Raw genomic sequence first — 25,698 nt, 5'->3', positions numbered from 1 at the left:
TGCAAAAAACTGAAACTAGATCCATGTATATCACCCTATACCAAGATTAACTCAAAATGGATCAAGGATCTCAATATCAGACCACAAACTCTAAAGTTGGTACAGGAAAGAGTAGGAAATACTCTGGAATTAGTAGATATAGGCAAGGACTTTCTCAATGGAACACCAGCAGCTCAGCAACTAAGAGATAGCATAGAAAAATGGGACTTCATAGAACAAAAAAGCTTCTGCTCAACAAAAGAAATGGTCTCTAAACTGAAGAGAACACCCACAGAGTGGGAGAAAATATTTGCCAGCTACACATCAGACAAAGGACTGATAACCAGAATATATTAGGGAACTTAAAAAACTAAATTCTCCCAAAACTAATGAACCAATAAAGAAATGGACAAGTGAACTAAACAGAACTTTCTCAAAAGAACAAATTCAAATGGCCAAAAAACACATGAAAAAATGCTCACCATCTCTAGCAATAAAGGAAATGCAAATTAAAACCACGCTAAGATTCCACCTCACCCCTGTTAGAATAGCCATCATTAGCATCACCACCAACAACAGGTGTTGGCGAGGATGCGGGGAAAAAGGAATCCTCATACACTGCTGGTGGGAATGTAAACTAGTACAAGCACTCTGGAAAAAAATTTGGAGGCTACTTAAAAAGCTAGACATTGATCTACCATTTGATCCAGCAATACCACTCTTGGGGATATACCCAAAAGTCTGTGACACAGGTTACTCCAGAGGCACCTGCACACCCATGCTTATTGCGGCACTATTCACAATAGTCAAGTTATGGAAACAGCCAAGATGCCCCACCACTGACGAATGGATTAAGAAAATGTGGTATCTATACACAATGGAATTTTATGCAGCCATGAAGAAGAACGAAATGTTATCATTCGCTGGTAAATGGATGGACTTGGAGAACATCATTCTGAGTGAGGTTAGCCTGCCCCAAAAGACCAAAAATTGTATGTTCTCCCTCATATGTGGACATAGATCAAAGGCAAACACAACAAGGGCATTGAACTTTGATCACAAGATAAAAGCGAGAGCACACAAGGGAGGGGTGAAGATAGGTAAGACACCTAAAAAAATTAGCTAGCATTTGTTGCCCTTAACGCAGAGAAACTAAAGCAGATACCTTAAAAGCAACTGAGGCCAATAGGAGAAGGGGACCAGGAACTAGAGAAAAGGTGAGATCAAAAAGAATTAACCTAGAAGGTAACACACACGCACAGGAAATTAATGTGAGTCAACTCCCTGTATAGCTATCCTTATCTCAACCAGTAAAAACCCTTGTTCCTTCCTATTTATTGCTTATACTCTCTCTACAACAAAATTAGAAATAAGGGCAAAATAGTTTCTGCTGGGTATTGAGGGGTGGGGAGGGATGGGAGGGGGCGGAGTGGGTGGTAAGGGAGGGGGTGGGGGCAGGGGGGAAGAAATGACCCAAGCCTTGTATGCACATATAAATAATAAAAGAAAAAAAAATGAGAGACTTTTGATGATCTTAGCAATCATTCCAGAAAGTGTTAAAACTAACATTAATATTGAATTCATTTATCCATCTCCTTTATTTGCAATGTTTTGTCATTTTGTACTCTTCCTATTTTGAGTTTCTAACTTACTATATTTTTTTTCTAACTTTTACAAAAGTGATTATAATAAACCATTGCTCTAGAAAAAAAAAGTATAGGATCACATCATTTGCAAATAGGGATACTTTGACTTCTTCCTTTCCTACTTGTATCGTTTTTATTTCTTTGTTTTGCCTTACTGATCTGGGTAGAAATTCAAGAACTGTTTTCAATGAGAGTAGACAGAATGTGCATCCTTACTTCTTTCGTGACTTTAGAGGACATGGTGACAGTTTTTCCCCATTTAGTACAATGTTGGCTGTAGGTTTATTGTATATAGCCTTCATTATGTTGAGATACACTCCTTCTGTTTTTAGTTTTTAAGAGTTTTTATCATGAAGGGATGTTGAATTTTAACACAGGCTTTTCCTGAATCTGTTGAGATGATCATGGGATTTTTGCATATGTGTATATTATGTTTATTGCTTTGTGTATTTTGAAACATCATTGTATCCCTGGAATTAGACCAAGTAAATCATGGCATATGAACCTTTTAATGTCCATTGAATTGAATTTGCAAGAGTTTTACTGGGAAATTTTGCATCCATGTTCATCAGAGAAATTGGTCTATAATTTTTTTTGTCCTTATCCACTTTTGGTAACAGAGTAATTCTGGCTTCATAGAATGAGCTTTGTAAGATTACTTCCTGTTCTATTTTATGGAATAGTTTGAGGAGCATTGGTGTTAGTTCTTTAAAGATCTGACAGAATTCAATAGAAGTCTGGTAGAATTCAGTCCTGGGCTTTTTTCTTTGTTGGGAGACTCTATTACTGTTTTAATCTCATTGGTCATTGTAGGTCTGTGTAAGTGGTTTATAGTCTCTTGGGTCAATTTAAGTGGTCATATATATCTAGAAAATTATCATTTCTTCTAGATTTTCCAGTCTTAGAACACAGGTTTTTGAAGTATTCCCCAATGATCCTCTGGATTTCATTGGTATTTGTTTTGATAGCCCCTTCTTCATCTCTAATTCTATTAATTTTGGTCTTTTTCTTTCTTTTGGTTAGTTTAGCTAAAGATTTGTCAATCTTGTTTATCTTCTCAAAGAACCAACTCTTTGTCTTATTGATTTTTTGTATTGTAGTTCTAGTCTCCATTTCATCACTTTCTATCCTGATCTTTATTATTTCTTTCCACCTACTAATTTTGGATCTTTCTTGTTTTTATTTTTCTAAGAGATTGAGGTGCATTATTAGGTTGTTTATTTGAGAGGTCTCTGATTTTTTAATGTAGGCACCAATAACTATAAACTTTCCTCTTAGCACTGCCTTTGCTATGTCCTCCAAGTTATGATATGTGTTTTCATTTTCATTTAATTCTAGGAATTTTTTTATTTCCTCCATATTTCTTGATGATCCAATGGTCATTTAATAGTATATTGTTCAGTTTCTATGTGTTTGAATATATTGTATAGTTTCTTTTGCTTTTATTTCCATTGTGCTTTGATAAGTTACAAAAGAGGCTATCTCAATTTTCTTAGGTTTGCAAAGACTTATTTTATACCCTAAAATGTGATCTCTTTTGGAGGAAGTTCCATGGTCTGCTGGAAAGAGCATGTATCTGGTGGCTTAGCTGTTGGGTGGAATATTGTTTAGATGTTGGTTAAGTCCATTTGATCTATAGTGTCATTTAACTCAGAGATTTTTGTTTTGTCTGGATGACCCATGTATTGGTGAGAGTTGAGTTACTGAACTCACTCACTATTATTGTGTTAAAGTCTACCTGTGCTTTTATGTCTAGTATGTTTACTTTATGAAATTGGGTGTGCTGACATTTGGTGCATATATCTTCAGAATTTTTATATCATCTTGATGGGGATTGTTCCCTTTATTACTAAGAAGTGAGTCTCTTATTACTAATTTTGGTTTGAGGTCTGCTTTTTGAGATTTGAATACAGCTACTTCTGCTTGCTTTTGGTCTCCATTTGCTTGGAATATCTTTTTTCATCCTTTCACTCTAAGTCTGTTTGTCTTTGCCAATGAGGTTTGTTTCTTCTAGGCTTGTCAGTCTGTGTCTTTTGATTGGGTAATGAAGACCATTAATATTCAGAGTTATTATTAAAATGTATGCAGTAATTCCTGTCATATTTTTTTTTTTGTCAGACTGGAGTTTGAACTCAGGGCTTCATGTTTGCAAAGCAGGTACTTTACTGCTTGAGTAATACCTCCAGTCCATTTTGCTCTGGCTATTTTGAAGATGGAGTCTTGCAAACTGTTTGTCCTGTCTGTCCTCTAACCATGATCGTCCTGATCTCAGCCTCCCAAATAACTAGAAGTACAGGTGTAAACTACTGGTACCCAGGTAATTCCTGTCAGTTTGATATTTTTACAATGTGTACTTCTTTCCTAATCCTCATTTGCTTATCTACTTGTCTAGTGGGATTTATACTTTCCTATATTTTCATGGTTGCATTTACCCTCCTCTTCTGTGTATAGGATTCTTTTAAGTATCTTTTTGTAGTGCTGACTTAGTAGTCATGAACAGCTTTAGTTTTTGTTTATCACAGAAAGGTTTTTAGTTCTTCAATTATGAAGAATAGCTCTTCTGGATACAGTAATCTAGGTTGGCAGTTATTTTCTCTCAGGGCTTAACCTAAATTATTCTATGCCCTCATTGCTTTTAAAGTTTCTGTTGAGAAATCTGCTGTTATTCTGATAAGTTTGCCTTTACATGTGAACTCGGTGCTTCTCTCTTGCAACTTGCAATATTCTTTCCTTGTTCTGTATATTTAATGTATCAATTATAATATGCCTTAGAGTGGTTCTTTACAGGTCTTGTCTGTTTGGTGTCCTAAAATTCTGCTCTACCTGGGTGATTGTCTCTTTCTCAAGATTTGGGAAAATTTCTGTTATTATTTTATTGAGTATGTTTCCAATGACTTTAGCTTGCACCTTTTCTAAGCCCATGGTTCATAAGTTTGGTCTTTTTATGGTGTCCTAGAGGTCTTGTATGTTCCATCCATACTTTCTATCTTTTTCTTCTTCTTTTTCTTTTTGGTAGAAATTTTTAACAGGCTTTATTTTGGGATTGGGTAGGAAGTTGGCTTACTAATATTCCATTGATTTTTGCCTATGAAATTTGTTTTCTAAATTTATTTATTTATTATTGTTGTGCTGGGGATACATTGTGACATTTACCAAAGTCCTTATACTATATACTTCAATTCACCCTCTCCATCATTCTCCTTTATCCCCCATTCTTTATTTTTTCTTTGTCTTTATCTGAATGTTCTAATTGCTTTACTTTTGCTTTAAGCACAGATATTCTGTCTTCAACTTGATGCAGTCTATTAGCAAGAATTCCAACTGAATATTTTTTGGTGGTATTGGGATTTGAACAGTATTATTTGAGCCATGCCCCTAGCCCTTAACTGAGGTTTTTTTTTTTTTTTGACTTATTGAGTTTTTCATTTTCAAAATTTTGATTTGATATTTTTCAGGATTTCTATGTCTTTATTGAATTCCTGTTTCATCTCCTGCATTGTCTTCATTATTTCATTCAGTTGTTTATTTGTATTCTCTTGATTCTTTTAGGCATTGAATCTTTACTTTTATTGATCATCCTTATAAGCATTCTCTGGAATTCTTTGAGATTTCATCTACTTCACTATCGTTGGTTTCCTTTACTAGGGAGTTATTGACTTTTGAAGGATTTATGTTACCTTTTCAGGATATTTCTCGTGTTTCTGCATTGGGATTTATGCATGGAAGCTAAGTCATTGGTTGAAAGTTTTAATCACCTTTAGTCTTTTGGTGGAAATATGCTCAATATTAATGCAGAATTGAGGTGTAGTCTCTTGTCACTAGATAAGGAGAGTAGCTCAATAGCCAAACTTTCATCCATTGTTCAGGCAGCAGGCTTGATCCCCAGCACCACTCAGATAGAGGAAAACTAGCTGGAGTCCCTTTAGTTTTGAGTATGCAATTTGGTACTATCTGTTGGTTGAGGGCAGGGCCAGTGAAGGATTGTCTGCTCCTCTGCTGCTTTTATCTTAGAAGTTTCCATTCTTTTTATACTGGAAACCACTGTTGATTGCAAGATTTGTAGCCTATGAACAAAGCAGATTCCTACTTGCTGCACTGGCCTCCCAGGTGGTACCCCCAAGAACAAGTTTCAAAGTCCAGAGATGTCCGTAAATGCATTGGATGGTTAGGGGAGTAAACAGAATGTTTAGTTCTGCATTGGTGGTGGAGGGATTCATGTACAGGTCTCAGGGCTGTCAGAGCCTGCCCAGCAATTCAGCACTCTATGAGGGAGGAAGCTGAGGGAAATCATGTTACCTCTTGGTCCTGTGCTCAGAGCTCTCCGCTGTGCCTGACAGCAAACACTTGCAACAGCAGTCAGTTCCTGAAGGCTGAGTGGTCCATCAGCCAAGGACTTGGTGCTGTTTCTGTAGTGATTCTCAGGCAATGGACTCCTAGAGAGTGGCCACTGACCACTATACCCTTTATTGCCCCTGCTTAAGATTCTCAGTGTGTCCATATAAGACCCTCTCCCTCTCCACAGCCACGACTTTTGACCATCTCCTTCCAAGACACTGTGGTAAGGTATCTCAAGACTCCCTGAACTGTAATTGTTCAAACCTTACATGGCAGCAAAGCCCCACAGTCAATAGGCTGCTCCTGGAGCCCAAGCACTGTACCAGCCATTAACTCAGTGCTGTTTCCATAGTGGTCCTCAGGCAATAGGACTTACACTGGCCACTGCATCCTTCACCGCACCCCACTGCATCCTTCACCGCACCCCACTGCCTAACTTTTCAACAAGCCCACGTCAGGCCCTCTCTCCATTCCATGACTGCCTCTCGTGGCCATCTCCCACATAGACACACTGTAGTCGGGTGTCCAAAAACTCTCTGAGTCATGATTGTTCCTTGTTTTCAAGTCCCTCAGTAGCTCAATCTCAAACAGTTGGCCTTCTCTCAAGATGTCAGTTACTATAGCTCTCTGAGATATGAAGGGTGAAAAATACCTTTGTCGTTTGATGTTAGCCTGTCATGCAGGAGCAGTTGCTGTCTCACCAATCCCTGCACTAGGTTTAAGGCTCACAAGGAGGTATGGGTTTGTCCACAGCTAGGTTTGCCAGTTTGTCATGGCTGCCAAGCTTTTCTTGTGGTAGAGAGGCTCCAGTTTCCTTGCCTTGCCAGGGAGCCAGGACTGGAGCTGCAGAAGGTTTCCTTTCTGTTTCTTCATGCTTCTCAGCTGTCCTGTCCTTCTTTTGTGGTTCCTGGCTGTCTTCCTTTTTTTCGCTTTTCTGAATGTAGAAAATTTGTAACACTGACTCTTGTTGTGCATGGAGTCAAACAGAAAGCTACTCTGCACCTTGCCCCATGTCCTCAAGAGTTCCCTTTGCTCTACATACTTGCCAACACTTGTTATCTTTTGTCTTTTTCGTAACAGTCATCCTAACAGGTGTGAAATGATAACTCATTTTGGTTTTAACTTGTTTTTCCCTAATGATTAGTGATGCTGAGCATTTTTCATACATGTGTCTTCTTTTTGAGAAATGTTATCCATTTCTCTTGCCCATATTTTTAAGCAGACAATGGTTTTTCCTTTCTATAAAATTGTTCCTTACATATTTTGAATATTAATCCCTTATCAGACATGACTTTCAAATATTGTCTCCCAATTTGTAGGTTGCCTGTCCCTTATTGGTTTCCTTTTTTATTTCTATGGGATTCTATTTGTTTATTTATTTTTTTGGCCTGTATTTTGAGGATTAAATTTAAAAAAATCATTGCCCAAACCAGTGTTCCATTGTTTCACCCTGTTCTCTTTCAGCGGTTTTACACTTTTAAGTCTTATGTTTAAGAAGTCTTTAATCCATTTTGAGCTGTATTTTTGTATGAGGTGTGAGATAAAGGTCCAATTTTATTCTGCATACAAACATTTGGTTTATCCAATACTAGTTATTGAAGATACTGTCCCTTTCCCAATGCATATACTTACATTTTGTTGGAAATCAATTGACTGTATATGCTTGGTTTCATTACTGGGCTTCTATTCCGTTTCATTAGTTGCTGAGTCTATTTTATGCCAGTACCATGTGGTTTTAGTTACTATCACTTTTTAGCATAGTGCTGTCACTGGTTACTATTTGATAAAAACAATGAAATAAACAATTATCATGGTTTGGGGATTTATCGATTTACATTTGAAAGAAGTCATCAAGGGACTGGGATCAACTGTTTTTCTTCCCTTTTTTTCCTTTTTCTTTATTCCCCTCTCTAGCCCATTTTTGTGCAAACATATTTTTTAGTGTTTTTCTCTGTTCTCTGAGAACAAGAAACAATGAGAGTGAAAACTGGAGATATAAAAGTCATAGGAACCAAATGTTTTGTACATGTAGAATTCTTATGAATATACTTAACACTAATATATCCTTATAAGTAGGAAGAAAATATAAGAATTCTTCATAGTCAAGGATACTTTTGTGTATATGCACTACTTTTAGTATTAGTGTGATAATGCCGACTGCTATAACAAATACTCCCCCCAAAGTTTGGTGGGTTCAGATTTCAAACCTTTGCTTTTCACTCATATAAAAGTCCAGTCTGAGTTTTCTGGATGGAATCACCTTTCATTATGAGTCAAGGATCCAGACCCCTTCCAGATTGTAGCTAAGCCGCTCCCTAAGCCATCTGCATTCAGTCTGTGGCAGGGGTGACAGTGGGAAGAAGACATTTCAGCTTCCTTTAAGCCTTGCTCCCTGTATCATTCTGATCCTGTTGAGAAGTGTAGTCTAGCTTGTGTCTAGGAAGAAAAGGAATACAATTTTGGCCAATAGGTAGCAGTCTCTGCCAACTGCTAAAAAAGTGTTCATCAATGTATTATTTGTTACCAGGGCCACTATTAGCTTATTTGGTACATTTGCACAAATTAGAAAAAGGATGTAGTCTTGAGGAAGAACAGCGCCATGAATGCAGTGCCCCCTCAAGTTGGGTGCCGCGGTGTAGGACACACACACTGCATGATGTTATAGGTTGTTCCTGAACATGACAATGTATGATTTCTCCTCATGAGCACTTTCTTATCATGAATAAGAAGGACTGATGCAGAGAAAAATTGAACTTATCTTAAAATGATGTTACAAAGACAAAATGTAAATTTTATTTCGAAGGAAATAAAATGGTTAAAAGAAACAAGAAATTTAAAAAAATTGTTTGAGTGGTAAATTGACCTTTGGCAAATTGTCTTTGTTTGGCCATCTTTATATTTGCCAGGTACTGTTTTAGGTACTGAGATTTAAAAAAAAAAAAGAAAGGCAACTATGATTTGTGTCCAAAATAACAACTCTTATTATAAGAGAAATGCAAACAAAAATGTTGAATGAGCCAGGTGTGGTGGTGCATGCCTGTAATTGTAGCACTTGGGAGGCTGAGGCAGGAGGATGGCAAGTTTGAGGTCAGCCTGGGCTACATAGGAAGATCCTGTCTCAAATACAATACACACTCTCTCTCAATGAATTATGAAATGCTACATGTGAATGCTCAAAGTTTTCTGTTTGAGGGAGTCACTGTGCAAGCCCAAAGGAAGAAGTAATCAATTCAAATAATAAATCTTCCTACTGTGGGGATTGGGCTGCATGTGGGGGGAGACTGATAAGAGTGTTATAAAAGGAGGCAATGCTTGAGCTTAATTTTTAGGTGAATAAGGTCAAAAGCTTGAGCAAAGGTTTGCTAGCATAAAACATACCATTTTCATGAAATGGCAAGTAATCAAGTGAATGTTCAGTGGCCTGAGGAATGTGAAGATGAGGTTTGCTGGTTAGATTTTAACCAGGAGATGTCAATGGAGGCCAAGTGAAGAGCCTGGTAAGACTGGGCATTGAAAGGCACAGCATGATCAAATACTTGGTTTTAGAAAGACCTCTTTGGAGTATGTCTAGGGGTGTGTGAGACCAGTGAGTCTCACAATGAGAACCAATGAGAAGAGCATTGCAATGGTGTGCTTGGACGAGGTGACAGGTGAGGGCATATCAGGGGTCAAGGGAGTGTCAAGAGAGCCTGAGAAAGAGGGTAGAGTCTGGGAGGAGCCCATGCTGGTGGGTGGCATTTCCTAAGAATACTGAAGGAGAAAGCTCACAACTCTAAACTGCTTTAGACCTGAAAAAAGTTGGAGGAATCAACTGCGTAAGTATAATCCTAACAGTAGCGGTATGTTCTCCATGTGTTTAATACTAATGTATTTATAAAACACTGTATTTAGGTGTAATGGACATATATCTAAACTGAATATATTCAAACAGTACAATTTGATATTTTTTACATATATATACGCACACGCTTGTGAAACCACGACCACAATTAAGATAACGAACATATCCATTGCTTTTAAGTTTCTTTCCTGTGCCTCCCTCCCCCGCCTTTCTGTCCCCAGGAAAACATTGATCTATTTTCTGTCACTAAGGCTTAGTTTGAATCTTCTAAAAATTAGTGTAAATGGTATATGTGTTTCACTATTTTTTTGAGTGGTTTCTTTCACCCAGTCAGTTACATAATTACTTTGAGATTCATTGATGTCATTGCATGTATCAACAATTCATTCCTTTTTTTATTACCAAGTAGCATCCATTGCGGTGATGTACCTTAGTTTACTTATTCACGTATTGATGAACAACTTTCTTCCCTCCCCCAATATTTTGGCTGTCACTTATAAAGCTACTATGAATATTCATGTACAAATCTTTGGGGAGGTATTTTCACTTTTCTTGAGTTGTAGAATGGCTGGATCACAGGTTAGGTGTATGTTCACTTTTTTTTTTGGTGGTACTGGGGTTTGAACTCAGGGTCTCATGTTTGTTAGGCAGGTGCTCTACCACTTGAGCCAACTGTATGCTCACTTTATAAGAAACTACTATATGGATTATTAAACCTTTCCAAAGTGGTTGTATAATTTTACATTTGTAGCTATAATGTATGAGTGTTCAAGCTGCTTAATACTTTGTATCACTTGGTATAGTTCCTGTTAAAATGTGAGCCAGGCTAGTTGGAGAGTACTGTTACCAATTTGCATTTACCCAGTATTAAATGATTTTGAGCATCTTTTGAGTTGCTTATTTACCAATCACATATTTTCTTTACTGGAATATTTGTTTAAATATTTTGTGTCCCTCCCTCTTTAAAATTGTAATTATTGTTTTCTTGTTGAGTTTTGAGTATGTGTTTTAAAAGATGTTCTGGATGCAATTTATCAGATACAGCATTTGCAAATATTTTCTCCTAGTTTTTGACATCTTTTCATTATCTTAATAGTGTCTTTTGAGAGAAAACATTTCAAATTTTATGATGTCTACTTTAGAATTTTTTTTCTTTAATGGGCCACTTTTTTGTCATATTTAAGAAATCTTTGTTTTAAACAAAGGTTACAGGGAATTTTTACTGTTTTCATATAGAAGTTTTCTAGTTTCAGGTTTCACTTTCAGATCAATTATATATATATATATATATATATATATATATATATATATATATAGACAACTGAAACAATGAGTTACATTGATTTTTCAAAGTTAAGAACTATGCATTTCCAGGGGTGCACTTGGGAATGATGTATTATTCTTTTCCTATACTGTTATATTCAAGTTGTTGGAACTTTGTTAAAAACTTTGCATGTACATATATGAGGGATGCTAGTCTGCAGTTTTCTTTTCTTGTAATAGCATTATCTCATTTTGATTATAACACTGTTCCCTTTGCTTCAAATTTTTTAAAGAGGTTGTATAGAATTATTATTATTTTTTCTTAAATGTTTGCTATGATTTACCAGTGAAACCATTTTTGCCTAGAGTTTTCTGTGCAATGAAATTTCAAGTTAAATACTCATTTGTGTGTGTGTGTGTGTGTGTGTGTGTGTGTGTGTGTGTGTGTGTGTGTGAGACAGGATCTCACAATAGAACACAGGTTGGCCTTGAACTCACCATCTTCCTGCCTCTGCTTCCCAAGTGATGGGATTGTAGGTGTGTGTCACCATGCTTGGCTATGTATTCTACTTTTTAGAAGATATAAAGCTATCTTATATAGGTTATCTATTTCTTTTTGTGTGAGCTTTGTTTGCTTGTGTCTTTCAATAGTTTTTCTTTCCATTTTTTTTTTTGTGGGACTAGGATTTATAACTCGGTGCTTCTTGCTTGTGAAGCAGGTATACTGTCACTTGAGCCACACCTCCAGTCCATTTTGCTCTGGTTATTTTGAAGATTGGGTCTTGCAAACTATTTATTTGGGCTGGTCTCAAACTGTGATCCTCCTAATCTCAGCTTCCCAGATAGCTAGGATTACAGGTATGAATCACTAGTGCCTGGCCAAATTTGTTAAATTTATAGCCCCAAATTATTCATATTCCTGTAATATCTGTGCATTGCAGCATGATGTCACTTCTCAGAATCTTGACATAGCAATTTTTATTTTTACTTTCTCTTGCTAACTGGTCTGTCCAGAAATTCATCAATTTTTAAAAATTTCTCAGCTAGTTTTTAGTTTTTTCGCCATTGCCTGTCTATTTTTTATTTCAGTAATTTCGGTGAACTTTATTATTTCCTTTCTTCTATTAAATTTAGGCTTAATTTGATCTTTTCTTACTAATTTCTTAGGGTGAAAGCTTGGATCACTAATTTGAAATCTTATTTTTCTTTAGGTCGAAGTTGAGACTTTCTAACTTTTATTAAAGGAATTTCATATTGTAACTTTTTCTATAAGTACTTTGTCTTTGTCACTAAGTCTTTGGTGTATTTTACATTTGTTTCCTCTACTTTGCAATCCTTTCTAATTTCCATTTTTATTTCTTTGATTCTTGGGTTATTTCGAAGGGTTTTAGCTTCTGTGCTCTTAGGGATTTTTCCAGATACTTTTCTCATTTTGATTTCATACTTTGCATGACTTGAATCCTTTCATATTTGATGACCCATGTTTTATAACCCAGAACTTGGTGTGTTGTAGTAAGTGTTTTAGGTATATCTAAAAAAATATGTGTTCTACTCATAAGTTGAGTATTCTATAAATTTCAATTAGACCTAGTTGTTGTGACTGTTTTTCAATTTCCTCATGCTTGTACTGTTTTTTCCTATTTATTTTATCAGTTACTGAGAGCTCTGGCATCAGTGGAGGATTCCTCTACTTCTTGATGTTTCATCAGGTTTTGCTTCAATGTATTTTGAAATAATGTTCTTAAGTATACAAATGTTAATCATCACTGTGTCATCTTGCTGAATTAGCTATTTGTCCTTATAAAATTAGCTTTTTTCTTGTCCGTAATAATATTTTTGTTCTGGAACCTACTTCTTTGGAAACTATTAGACTCACTCCAGTTTTCTTTTGATCGGTGTTAGCATGGTATATTATCGCTTTACTCTTATTCTTGTGTCTTATTTAAAGTGTGTTTCTTATGGGCAGCATTCGTTTAGGCTGTGAGTTTTTAAAAAATCTACTTTGACAACCTTTTTATTGGTGTGTTTAGACCATTTACATTCAATATGATTATGAATATAGTTAAATTTACCACTTGGCCTTTTGTTTTCTTTTTGTCTGGCCTGTTCTTCATTTTGTTTTCCTTGATCTTTTCTTTCTTGATTGACTTTTTCAGTGATTACATTTTATTACCTTTATTGACTTATTAGCTATAACTCTTTAGTGTTTTGCCATTTTTGAGACTTTTTGCTCTTTTGTGTGGGATCAGGTTTCCATCTACTATCATCCTTTAACATATATATTTTCCACAAATTAGTAATTATATATGGAGACTTGATTAGAATCAGGCTTGATTTTTTTGGCTAGAACACTTTGTAGATAGAGTTATATATTTTCATTGAGGCACATAATATATGATCTCTATTTTTCAGATGTTAGCAGCCATTGATAATTATTGTCTAGAGTCGTCTATTCATAAGGCATTACAAAACAGTGACTTTAAAATTCCATTATACCTTCTTTATTCATAAGCAGGAACGATCTTACATACAAAACACACTCCTCACTAACTATTTAGCTGTCTTGAAAACTTAAACAAGAAAGGTAGGGCAAATACTTAATTCTTTTTCATTGTTTACCAGTTTTCAGTATAAAGGGTTGGTTTTCTAATATTTTCCAATGATGACCAATGAGTTGCTATTTTTATTGTCATTTTCTCTTGGTTTCATTATTAACTCATGGACTTTAATCATTGTTTTGCTTTTGTGAAAACTTTCTGATTTCTCCAAGCTACCTGCTTTTTTTATGCTTCTTTGAAGTACTCTGATTGGCATTTTCTTGGGCCCCTCCTAAGAAACAGCACCATGATAATTACCATGACTGACTCCAAGGTCTGGAATGGCCAGTACTGCCACATTTGGTTAGTATTTCATTGTATCTGGTAACATTCCAAGCATTTTATAGCACGTAATAAAATATATTTGCCAATTGGTTTGATTTGGGTATTCAATTTAGTCAGTTTGATGGTATAAATATTCCAAGAAAATAAATTAAATGTAATATAAGCTTCTATACCTTTATAATCTTGGTATCCATTTTATTTGGAAAGGTGGCCTATGTATAATGTAAGGAGATATTTTAAAGACATTTATAGAACTCAAATGCTCTCAGACTTGAAAGGGAATTTAACAGTTGCCTATTGGATGCCTAAAATAATTTGCCTAATTGCTAGTGATCAAAGTTGAAACTGAAAAAAATTTTCCATTAGTTTTCAACATTTCATCATTTACTTTAACATTTTGAGAGCCCAAAGAGGAATTAGTAATTAGAAAGACACATTTTTCCATATTTATTATGTGTAATTACATTTAAAATGTGATGTCTTATCAAACAATATTTATGTCTCTATTTCTTATAGGCAGTGTGATAAGTAATTTGAATCATCAATTGTAATTAGCTTATCAATGTGAAAAATTACCAATTACTCATCCTCATAATTTCAAATTTTTAAAATTGAGAAAGTGAGATTAACTGTGCCTTATTCTGTAATTTACTGCAAAGCCCAATGCCTAAAGTCTTAGACAATAACAGTAACCTTACCCTGAGGGTCTGAGATTATTCTAAGTAAGTGAGATTATCTCTAATTACTATAACAGATGATTCTCATAGTGATGGAGAAAATAAAAATTGGGTAATGTTTTAGAAAGTCTTCTGTTTCATGTTTACTTTGCTGTTAGACATTTGTTATTTGTTTTGTTCAAATTAAGTATCTGACTGTTCATTCGGTTTTGAAGGGAGATACTTGTCTAATAGTTTAGTCATAAACCTCTCATGAAAACTTGGTTTAAATATAGTTTTGTTTTCTTGGAATAATGCTAATTTTCTTGCTTTCTTCCTGAGTCTCCTATAAACCTTTCTGGTCTTAGTAATTTTGTTTGTTCATGCCCTAATGCCTAGGCTTTTGCCAAGCTGACATTTACTTACTTAGTCCATTTTTAAAGCAGGTTAATTTGGCAAACTTTTCTCAACCATTGCTTTATTTTTAAAAATTTTTTTAATTTTTTTGGCTTTTCTATTTCTATTTTTTTTCATTCATATGTGCATACAATGTTTAGGTCATTTCTCCCTCCTTTCCCCACCCCCTCCCTTACCCCCCCACCCCCTCCCTCTCCCCCATACCCCCCTCGATACCCAGAAGAAACTATTTTGCCCTTATCTCTAATTTTGTTGAAGAGAGAGTATAAGCAATAATAGGAAGGAGCAAGGGTTTTTGCTGGTTGAGATAAGGATAGCTATACAGGGAGTTGACTCTCATTGATTTCCTGTGCATGTGTGTTACCTTCTAGGTTAATTCCTCTTGATCTAACCTTTTCTCTAGTTCCTGGTCCCCTTCTCCTATTGGTCTCAGTTGCTTTAAAGTATCTGCTTTAGTTTCTCTGCATTGAGGGCAACAAATGCTATCTAGTTTTTTAGGTGTCTTACCTATCCTCATACCTCCCTTGTGTGTTCTCGATTTATCATGTGATCAAAGTCCAATTCCCTTGTATTCCCTTGTTGTGTTTGCCCTTGATCCAATATGAGGGAGAACATAACGATTTTTGATCTTTTGGGGCAGGCTAACCTCACTCAAAATGATGTTCTCCAATTCCATCCATTTACCAGCGAATGATAACATTTCGTTCTTCTTCATGGCTGCATAAAATTCCATTGTGTATAAATACCACATTTTCTTAATCCATTCATCAGTAGTGGGGCATCTTGGCTGTTTCCATAACTTAGCTATTGTGAATAGTGCTGCAATAAACATGGGTGTGCAGGTGCCTCTGGAGTAACCTGTGTCACAGACTTTTGGGTATATCCCCAAGAGTGGTATTGCTGGATCAAATGGTAGATCAATGTTTAGCTTTTTAAGTAGCCTCCAAATTTTTTTTCAGAGTGCTTGTACTAGCTTACATTCCCACCAGCAGTGTAAGAGGGTTTCTTTTTCCCTGCATCCTCACCAACACCTGTTGTTAGTGGTGTTGCTAATGATGGCTATTCTAACAGGGGTGAGGTAGAATCTTAGTGTGGTTTTAATTTGCATTTCCTTTATTGCTAGAGATGGTGAGCATTTTTTCATGTGTTTTCTGGCCATTTGAATTTCTTCTTTTGAGAAAGTTCTGTTTAGTTCACTTGCCCATTTCTTTATTGGTTCATTAATTTTGGGAGAATTTAGTTTTTTAAGTTCCCTATATATTCTGGTTATCAGTCCTTTGTCTGATGTGTAGCTGGCAAATATTTTCTCCCACTCTGTGGGTGTTCTCTTCAGTTTAGAGACCATTTCTTTTGTTGAGCAGAAGCTTTTTAGTTTTATGAGGTCCCATTTATCTCTGCTATCTCTTAGTTGCTGTGCTGCTGGGATTCAATTGAGAAAGTTCTTGCCTATACCTATTAATTCCAGAGTATTTCCTACTCTTTCCTGTACCAACTTTAGAGTTTGTGGTCTGATATTGAGATCCTTGATCCATTATGAGTTAATCTTGGTATAGGGTGATATACATGGATCTAGTTTCAGTTTTTTGCAGACTGCTAACCAGTTTTCCCAGCAGTTTTTGTTGAAGAGGCTGTCTTTTCTCCATCGTACATTTTTAGCGCCTTTGTGAAAGACAAGTTGGTTATAGTTGTGTGGCTTCATATCTGGGTCCTCTATTCTGTTCCACTGGTCTTCATGTCTGTTTTTGTGTCAGTACCATGCTGTTTTTATTGCTATTGCTTTGTAATATAGCTCGAAGTCAGGTATTGTGATACCTCCAGCATTGTTCTTTTGACTGAGTATTGCCTTGGCTATTCGTGGCTTCTTGTTCAACCATTTCTTTAAATGTGCTTTGGATAATATTTTTAGGACCTTCTGTTAAAACTATGCAAAAAGTCAAGGAATTAGATTTGCTTGAAACTCAACATCTGCTAACATTTAATAATGTTAATTTAATCTTTACTCTAAACCCTTATCTAGCGGTTGTATTTTGAGAAAGAAATAGTTTCTGGAAACTAAGACCCTATAACCAGAGTAGGAGCTATCTTAGCATCAGGGTCAACTAACTAACTCTCCCCGAAACAAGCACAGCCCAAAATGTAATTGTGATCCAGTGGGAAGTTTTATGCACAGGTAAGTAAAAAATACAAGTTCTCATGCATGTGCTTTTTCATCCCCCAGCTTATGCATTTGCAGTACAATATAGTATTTTGCAATAAAAATCTGTTTGTCAAACACATGAGGATATTGAGGACACCAGCTAAAGATTGCAGTATGTGTTTTTCTAGTTGTTGTAAACAAAATTGAAATGCTCACTAATGTCTAGGGCATGTTTCAAACTTTTATTAAACCAGCAAGCTGTAGACTCTGAAGCAGGAGGCTGATACTTACATTTCATTTGCTGATTCAGTTGTTCAACAAACATATATTACCTGTATTTGATGAATACTATCCCAGAGCTAGGAATTTAACCAAAATTGATAGTTAATTCCTCTGTCCTCATAGAGCTCACCATACATATTCTCACCCCGTCTCTGCTGGTCTCTGGATGCAATGGGGCTATGAAGGGACCAGAGGGCAGGAGAATGAGTTGCCAGGGGCTGGGGGTTGGGGCTGTAACTTAGATAATTAGCTTAGGGATTTTAGTTGGGACCTGAAGTGTTTTTAAATCATCTCTGCTCTCTTTTTCTTTCTCTGTCTGCTCACCCCTTCTCTGTGCAACTTCTACTCATTCTTTGTTTTTTAATTATTTTACTAGGATAGATTCATAATACGGGGGGGGGAATTCGTAGTGACAATTCTGTTAGACTTATATTATACATTATTTACATTGCCCCCATCATCTCTCTCCCCTGCCCCCTCCCCACCCCACTTAAAGCAATTGCAAGAGGTTATTTAGTTCTGTTTCATAAGTATTTGAAGTCCGTCAACCATATACTGTCATCTTAATCTCCTTCCTTCACCTTCCTCCCCTCACAAGTATCCCCACCACCCACACTGTGCCTATTTTTCAGTCCTGATTTTCGTTATTAATATTTAAGTTGACGTTCAGAGGGGCGTCTCAATGTATGCCCTCTGTGGGTGTGCTTTACTTCGGTCTGTTCAATCCCTTCGAATACTCTTCCTTACCCCTTTACCTTCCTCCCCCACCCCAGCCCCCCGCCTAGTTTTTCAACAGTTTTCAATACACATCCTTAATGGGCTGGTGGAGTGGCTCAGAGATAAGAGCACCTGCCTACCACTCATTCTTCAAGATGTGACTCCCTTGTCTTCTTCTCCGGAAGCCCTTGGGAATTCAGCAGCTGGATCGCCTCTCTCTCCTCTGTCTCCCAGAGCAGCTGTACTTTCATTTCAATCACAGTTTTTATCACACAGTGCTCTCACTCTGCACTATGCTCTGTGTCTCGGTAGACTGTGAGTCATCATGTGTGTCCTGAGGCAGTTTTCATCATGTAGGGTTCTTTTATAAACTAGCTGAAGCAACGCTGTGTGGCAGAGACACTAGTGAAAGCCCAGCGTGTAGTAAATAGGCAGTAAAACCATTGACTTAGAGAATGATTAGGATGTTGTCTGTGGTTTCTTACTGCACAGCTATTTTATGGTTGACTGTGAGACAGTCTCTGGTTATTGTAGTGCTACTAATGAATTGCCTGTAGTCTAAATCATATCTGCCTCAGTTGAGCTTGTCAAATGATTGAGATATTCTTACAATAAAACTGTGGAGCCTTTTGTCATATAGTCAAGTTTCTGCAACGAAGAAAAGGAACTTATTTTTTTTAAACTCCTCCTTTCAGGTAAAACAATTTGAATTGTCACAGTAAAATCTAGCTATCTAATCTGTGTGCACATTTCTAGCAGTTAAGAAAACAAGAACTTTCTGGGTCAGATTTTTACCAGGGGTCCTTTACAACAAACAAATCCTGTAAACCAGAGTGCAGCTCCAACGGCAACACTGGTACTTTCAGCTTTTTTTTCAACAAACCCTGATTTTCTCCTTTTTTTGCTTTCCTGGCTTTTCCTGTGGTGGAGTGCACCTTGGGAGTGAGTGAGGATGGATGTCTTTCTGGTACTTCTCACCCTGTTGTAGGGTGTACTGTGTATTACACCTCTCTGGGCAGAGTACTCTATAGGAAGTGCTATTTCACTTCTTTAATGCTCAGAATTTGGTTGGCTTCTTTGGCTTCCTACCTTCAGTGTTAAACCTTTAAATCTTAACATGTTTTGACGGGATCACAAAGAATGATGTTATTATTGTTAAAAACAGAGGTTTATGTACATCTAATATGAAGACCAAGTTTTACTGACTGTTCATTACACACTAATAGTAGATAAGAACACCCTACCTACTGCAAAGGGAAGGGTCACATGTTGCATATTTTGGTGAAGTGTACTCTTAATTCAGAGCTCTTAGCACAGGAAAGTTTAACCCTCTGTTATGAATCCTGAAAATTGTACCTAAATTTGTTTGTAGCCCTTGAACATACATTTCTTCTGGGCCTAATTATGATACCCTTTTCAAAAGAAGAGTCTCTTCCTTCCTGTGCAGATTCTGATCTGAAAGAGTTCCCATTTAGGCAGACCCATGACACTGTCACCATCATAACCATTAGAGGCCTGTTGGTTGACATGTGTTACTCATTTTAATAGTTGTCATCTAGCTGCTCACATTTCATGAATTTTAACTGTTATTAAGTGTTAACTAAGTGCCTGTACATCATTTTGCCATTAAGATAGGACCTCCTGGGAGACCTTAAGTGAATGACTAAGCTACTCAGGTCTTATTTTCCCTTTGGCAAATTGAGAATAATCCAACCATAAAAAAACTCCTTAGTCTATTCTAGCCTTGGTTAGAATATGTCTTGGTTCTATTATAAATAAGAACAAAGGAAACAAATTAGATATGTACACTTTTTCCTTCTCTTCCCTTTTCTTTAACCCTCTAGCAATTTGTGGGAGAACAGAGGAAGATGGTAATTTTTTCCTATTTGATTCTACACTCTGATAGGGTTGAAAATTCACATGTACAAAGGAGACTGGTGGCTGCCCTGGCCAGGCTGCAAGTCAGCTCTTCAGGACAACAGCCTGCTCCGTGAGAAACTCGTATGCCTTTCCTCGGTGTTTTCTCCTGGCATACCACACTGAACACTGAGCTATACATTTTAATGACACTCAGGATGATGTTTTAAAGTAAATGTTTCCTTGTTATTTTCCCCAAATCCATGCTTCCATATCTCTTTTGCTTCATTGCTCTAGCCATTTTTTCTGCTAGTTTTTGGAAAGCACTAAGCCCTTCCTTGCTTTAGGGTTTTTGCAACACTTTTTCCTCTGTCCAAGTTACCCTTCCTCTTGCATTTCCTCCCCAACTTCCTCTTTCCTCTCTTCCTCATGTAGCTGGATCTTTCTCATTTTTCAGATCCAATTTAAAGGTTATCTTTAAAGGAGCCCTCCATGAACACCTGATTGACAGTGGGCTGTTCCTATAAATCTCTGTTACAGTTACATTGCAAACATAGCTTTAATATAATTTCTAAATTTTATTTATAATCTTACCCCATGCAGCTATAAGCTCTGTGAGGACAGAAATCATGTATTATTTATCTGCCAGGGACTCCACGGTGTCCAGCACATAATACCTGGTAAATAATTATTTGTTGAGTGGATGGAAAAGCATGGCGAGTCCCTTTCCAACAATTCTACCTGTACCTCTTGATTTCTTAGATTTCCTGTGTTTCATCAACTAGAGAGATGAAATCTATTTCCAGGATGAAAAGAACATTTTATGGGGTAAGTATTCCAAATCCTTGTTTTTGAATATTTTTTTTAAAATACAAAAAGCTTCTGCTTTTTAATATTGATTTTATCTGCAGATTGGACACAAAGGAATCTATAAAGCCATCAGTGAACTGGATATTCTTCTGTCCTGGATTAAAGAACTCTTGGAAAACATTCATAAATCAAGAAGCCAAGAACATTGATAGTTATTTTGAATTACAACAAGAACCCTAGGAACAAATTTAAAACATCGTATTTCTTTTTTTAAAAATTTGTACATATTACTGACAAGTTAGGTGATTCAGAATAGGTGAAGAAACACAATTTAATAAAGTTTTGGAGACAAGTAAATTGTCACTGATTTGTACATTTTCTGTATTTTCAAACAATGTTTTCATCTTGGTCATATTTTGTGCTTTGTCTAAGTACATCTGTAAGTTTAATTTAAAGGTATATAACTTGAATCAACTTACATAGTATTTATAGAAGGACAATGACAAAATTTGGGTATACAATATAATAGTATTGAGATTTGCACAAATAATATATACATGATTAGTGCTTATCTGAGAGTTGGATGATGATTAATTATGCCCAATGTGAACTTAGCTCTTAACAGATTTTGATTTTAATTAAATGTTGTCTATCTTTTTTTCCTGGATATCCTTTTATGAAGGCATACTATAATTTCATTGGATGCATGAGTATAACCAGATCATATCAAATAGAATCCATAAGTCAACAAACTACTTAGAATGATTCACTAGGAATGGACAAATAATTCAAGCCAAAAAAAAAAAAAAACAAAAAAAACCTCACAGGTAACCAAGTTTGATGATGTTCCTTCTGGTGCTGTGCAACTAGGAAAGTTGACAGAGGCAAAATCAAAGTAAAACTGCAGCTCAGACTCCCTCACAGTCAACCTTTGTAGTGTCTAAAATCCCCATTCACACAGTTAGTCCTCCAGTTGGCTGAATAATATGGCCTGGTTGTTCTTTTTCATTAAAGAGCCTCTACTTTACTGCTATTGGCACATGGCAGAGAAGACATGGGCAGTTTCTGACAGCATGTTTTGGGCAGCCAGCCAATTCTTTTCTCAAGGCATTCATTATGGTCCTTCTGCACACAGACAACACCATGATCTGGTATCATTTGGTATAAATGATAGGGCTTTCCCCAGGCCTCCATTGGACTGTGCCCTTGACAACTCTTTATTGCTTTCTCACCATATAGCTCTTTTCAATCAAATGTTCCTCAGGCTGTTCAATGAGGACCGTTCTGTTTGCATTGTTTTTGTACTCCAACATTACTTTTTCCTGTCTTCCCCATCAACGTAGTGTGGGCCTTATGTCTTACCTATGGGGGACCTCAGTACTTGGTAAGTCCACAGAATGAGGAAGGGGTGATGTGGGTCTGGGACGTAGTGATGAGGAATCCAACCCAGGGCTTCCTGCACAGGCTGCTAGGCTAGCAGTAGCAGGGACATACTTCTTTCCTGAGAAATATTTGGTTAAGCTGGATCTGAGGATGCAGAACCTGTCCCACCTATGCCATGGACCACGGTGTACCTACACCTCTCCTTGCCCCACTCTTTGGCATTCAATGGTTTATATGAACAAGTTACTCTCATGGCTGAGGTAGACTGTGCTGTACTTCCACAAGATCCTTTCCTTAGGGTCTCTGGACATCAATAATGCTGGGAAACATTCATTTGCCAGTTAGCAAGGAAATATTTATTACATGGGCTTTAGGTGTTTAGGAATAAAATTTTACCTGCCTTCCTAATACTTTTGGGTGATTGAAGGCAATGCTTTTGTTCATTGGATTGTTTCCCAAATTCTTTTGTTTGCCTAGAACCGTCAAAGGGTGTCTAAACTCAGTCAGGAGCAATATAGGGATGCAAAAGTTATCACTGAGTAAACAATCAATGTCCATGTGTTGGCCTGTTCCCAAATGAGCTACTTTCAGATTCCAGGGGAAAAGTACAATTTTGGTGTGTTTGAATAAAGACTATGATATTAAAGAAGCAACTAAACAGACAGAAGTTGGTGTCTTTGTGCAGAGGGAGGAGACTGTGTCTTGGTTGGGCTATTGTGGGGACAGAGTTTTGTCTGCTTTGTTCTCTGTAGGGTCCCAGCACCTGAAAAGGAGCTGAACACAGGGCACGCTGAAGCTCACAAAGAATGAGTGAACAGGGTGAGGCCAGAGTTTGGCTACTCTTAGGATGTGTGGCTTTTCTTAAGACCTGTGGCCAGGTCATATTGCCTCCAGAGCCTCTGTTTCTGGATTGGTCCTGATTAAAATTAGCCACCATGTGTGCTCTATATGGACATCTGCACATGAGAGACTGAGTGTGTCTCATGAACTCCAGTTACACTGGCTCTCTCATTTTTTACACACTTTTCTCATCACCTGCCTCCAACACCACCCCAAACCTTACCTGATTAATCTCCTCTGATCCTTGAAGATTTCATCCAAGCATCATCCTGCTGTCAATGGTTTTATAAATGTTGTATGTCTTCATAGAACCTACATAATTATAATTCATTTACTAGGTATATATTTAATGCTTGTCTTTATGATTCTCTGCAATTCTGCCTTTAAACTTACACATAGTAAGTACACAGTAAATATTTGTTAAGTAAGTGAATAAAATAGTGGCTTGAATTAGATGTTCTCTTCCAACTTTGGCATTCTCTGCTACCATAATTTCACAGGTTGGTATGAACCTTGAGCAATGGAATAAGTTAACTTTAATCCTCTAAGAGCACTTATGCTATTATATGCATGGTGATGAATTTAAATCAATACATTTTTTACTTACCCTAAATAAAAGGTAAATAAATATCTGACTTGAAAAATAAATTACTTTGACTTAAGTGCATTCTTAATTAAAAGACATTCATATGAGTACCATGGGGAATCACTTTGCAAATCTCTGGGTAGATTGTGTTTCACACATTGGGAAACACTGAATTTTAATGAATTTCCACTGCTTCATTCTGGTTCAATTTAGAAATAGAGAAAATTGGAACCAGGCCATTTTAAACTACCCACAGATACCAGTTTAGGAAAAGTCAAGCCATGATGTTTAGGTTTCAGCCTGGTTTCAGAGCTCCTGTCATTTTTTCCGGAGATGGAGGGACAAACCATGTTCACCCCGTCAGATATTCCATGGTTCTGACGAGTGTGGCTCTTGAAAGAAGGTGCCAGGGTGGTTGTGCGGTCCTCATCCTTCTCCATCAATCCTGATCAGTTAGCCACTGTAATGTAGCTCCCAAGTAAGGGGAGCTGCACGAGGTACTGCTTTCCTGCTTAGTGAAGCTTCTGGATTGTTCAGAAGTACACACAGTGCTAGGAACAAAAAGTGAAAGCCCAGTCAAGTGGAACAGGAAGAGCGTCAGAAAGTCTCAAAAGCAGATGCAGAACAGTGCTGCGAATGACTGTCCATCATAAGAATTTGTAAGAATGAAGGTACTTCACCATGGCTGTGAGTTACAACTAAAACGAAAATCAACAGGTTCTATAAGCACCTATTAAAAGGTTACAACCAGCTACTCACACAATATACTTGAAGGAATAATGACAAATAAAACTAAGAGTTTCTGTCTAGCCATTATGAACCCAGGGAGAAAGCTACATATAAAGACAACTCAATGGTAGAAGGCAGTCAAGTAGATATGTACAAAGTGAGTGGGGCAGAGGGCAGCACACATTTTGCTGAAGAGGTGAGGTTTGAGATTCTGTGTCTTTTGAGACTCAGTTCAGGGCCACCTCTTCCAGCTTCCACTCCCTTTGCATAGCATATATTTAAATTAGCATTTAAAAAAATTTTGAAAATTTCCTTTATTCATATGTGCATAGAATGATTGGGTCATTACTCCCGCCTCCCCCCCCCTCCCTTTCCTCCCACCCCCTCTCTCGCCCCCACCCCCTCGCTTCCAAGCAGATACTGTTTTGTCCTTATCTCTAACAAAATAGCATTTTCACAGAGTACTGTAATTTTGTTTGTTTGCTTATCTCCTTTAGGAAGGCACAGACTTGAGTCTTATTCAGCATCGTGTCTCCAGTGTCTAGCACAGATCTTGTTACATAGAAGGCACCCAGGAAACATTTTTCCCCTTGTGGTACTCAGGGTCTCACACTTACCAGGCAGGCATTCTACCACTTCAGCTATGTCCCTAACCCTTTTTTGCTTTTGTTAATTTTTTTGGAATAGGGTCTTGTGTTTATGCCTGGGAAAGCCTGGATCATGATCCTATTTAAGATTCCCCTATACCTGGGATGACAGGCACATGCCACCACATGCAGCTTTTATTGGCTGAGAAAAGGTCTCGCAAACTTTTTGCCCAGGCTGGCCTTGTACTGTGATCCTCCCAATCTCTGCTTCCTGGGTAGTTAGTATTACAGGTGTAAGCGATCATATCCGGCCCAGGAAAATTTTTTTTTTAACAAATAAAATAAAACAGTGAGGGTGAAAAAAGAGAAATGGATTTGAAAGCTATTTGGGAGGTAAAATTGATAGACTTGGTGACAAAGTAGTTGAGAGGGCATTGGTGCACATGAGCCAATGTGTAGTAAATAAGGACTCCTAAAAATACATTGGAATGAGATTCTAGTTTCTTGGTTTGGTCAAACAGAAATGCTTTGGAAATTGGACTTAATGAAAGAATATAATCTCATAATTTGACAGGTCATATTATCCACCTTTGCTGGAATCTTTATAATAGATCCTCTGTTTATCATCACAATTAGGAGAGACTAAATACTTTCTGGAAGAGTCCTCTCTGTCCATAAATTAGGAAATTATTTTTGTAATTCTGAAATCTATCCTTCTGAGGCTTATGTATTTTTCTATTTCCACAACTTG

The 25,698-nt window shown here is 37.0% G+C and overlaps 1 protein-coding gene across 1 annotated transcript in view; it reads left to right on the top strand.

Annotated features, from left to right (window-relative positions):
- Positions 1 to 21,144, top strand: part of Il26 (interleukin 26) — a 30,771-nt gene extending 9,627 nt beyond the window's left edge. Inside the window, exons 4-5 of the mRNA XM_020152639.2 lie at positions 20,775 to 20,840; positions 20,924 to 21,144. Coding sequence (XP_020008228.1) covers positions 20,775 to 20,840; positions 20,924 to 21,031 — 174 coding nt within the window. The 3' untranslated portion in view covers positions 21,032 to 21,144. The remainder of the gene's footprint in view (positions 1 to 20,774; positions 20,841 to 20,923) is intronic.
- The last annotated feature ends 4,554 nt before the right edge of the window (positions 21,145 to 25,698 follow it).

Source organism: Castor canadensis, chromosome 8 (genome assembly GCF_047511655.1).
Source record: "Castor canadensis chromosome 8, mCasCan1.hap1v2, whole genome shotgun sequence".
NCBI lineage: Eukaryota > Metazoa > Chordata > Mammalia > Rodentia > Castoridae > Castor > Castor canadensis.
This window is presented reverse-complemented; position numbering and strand designations above follow the sequence as displayed.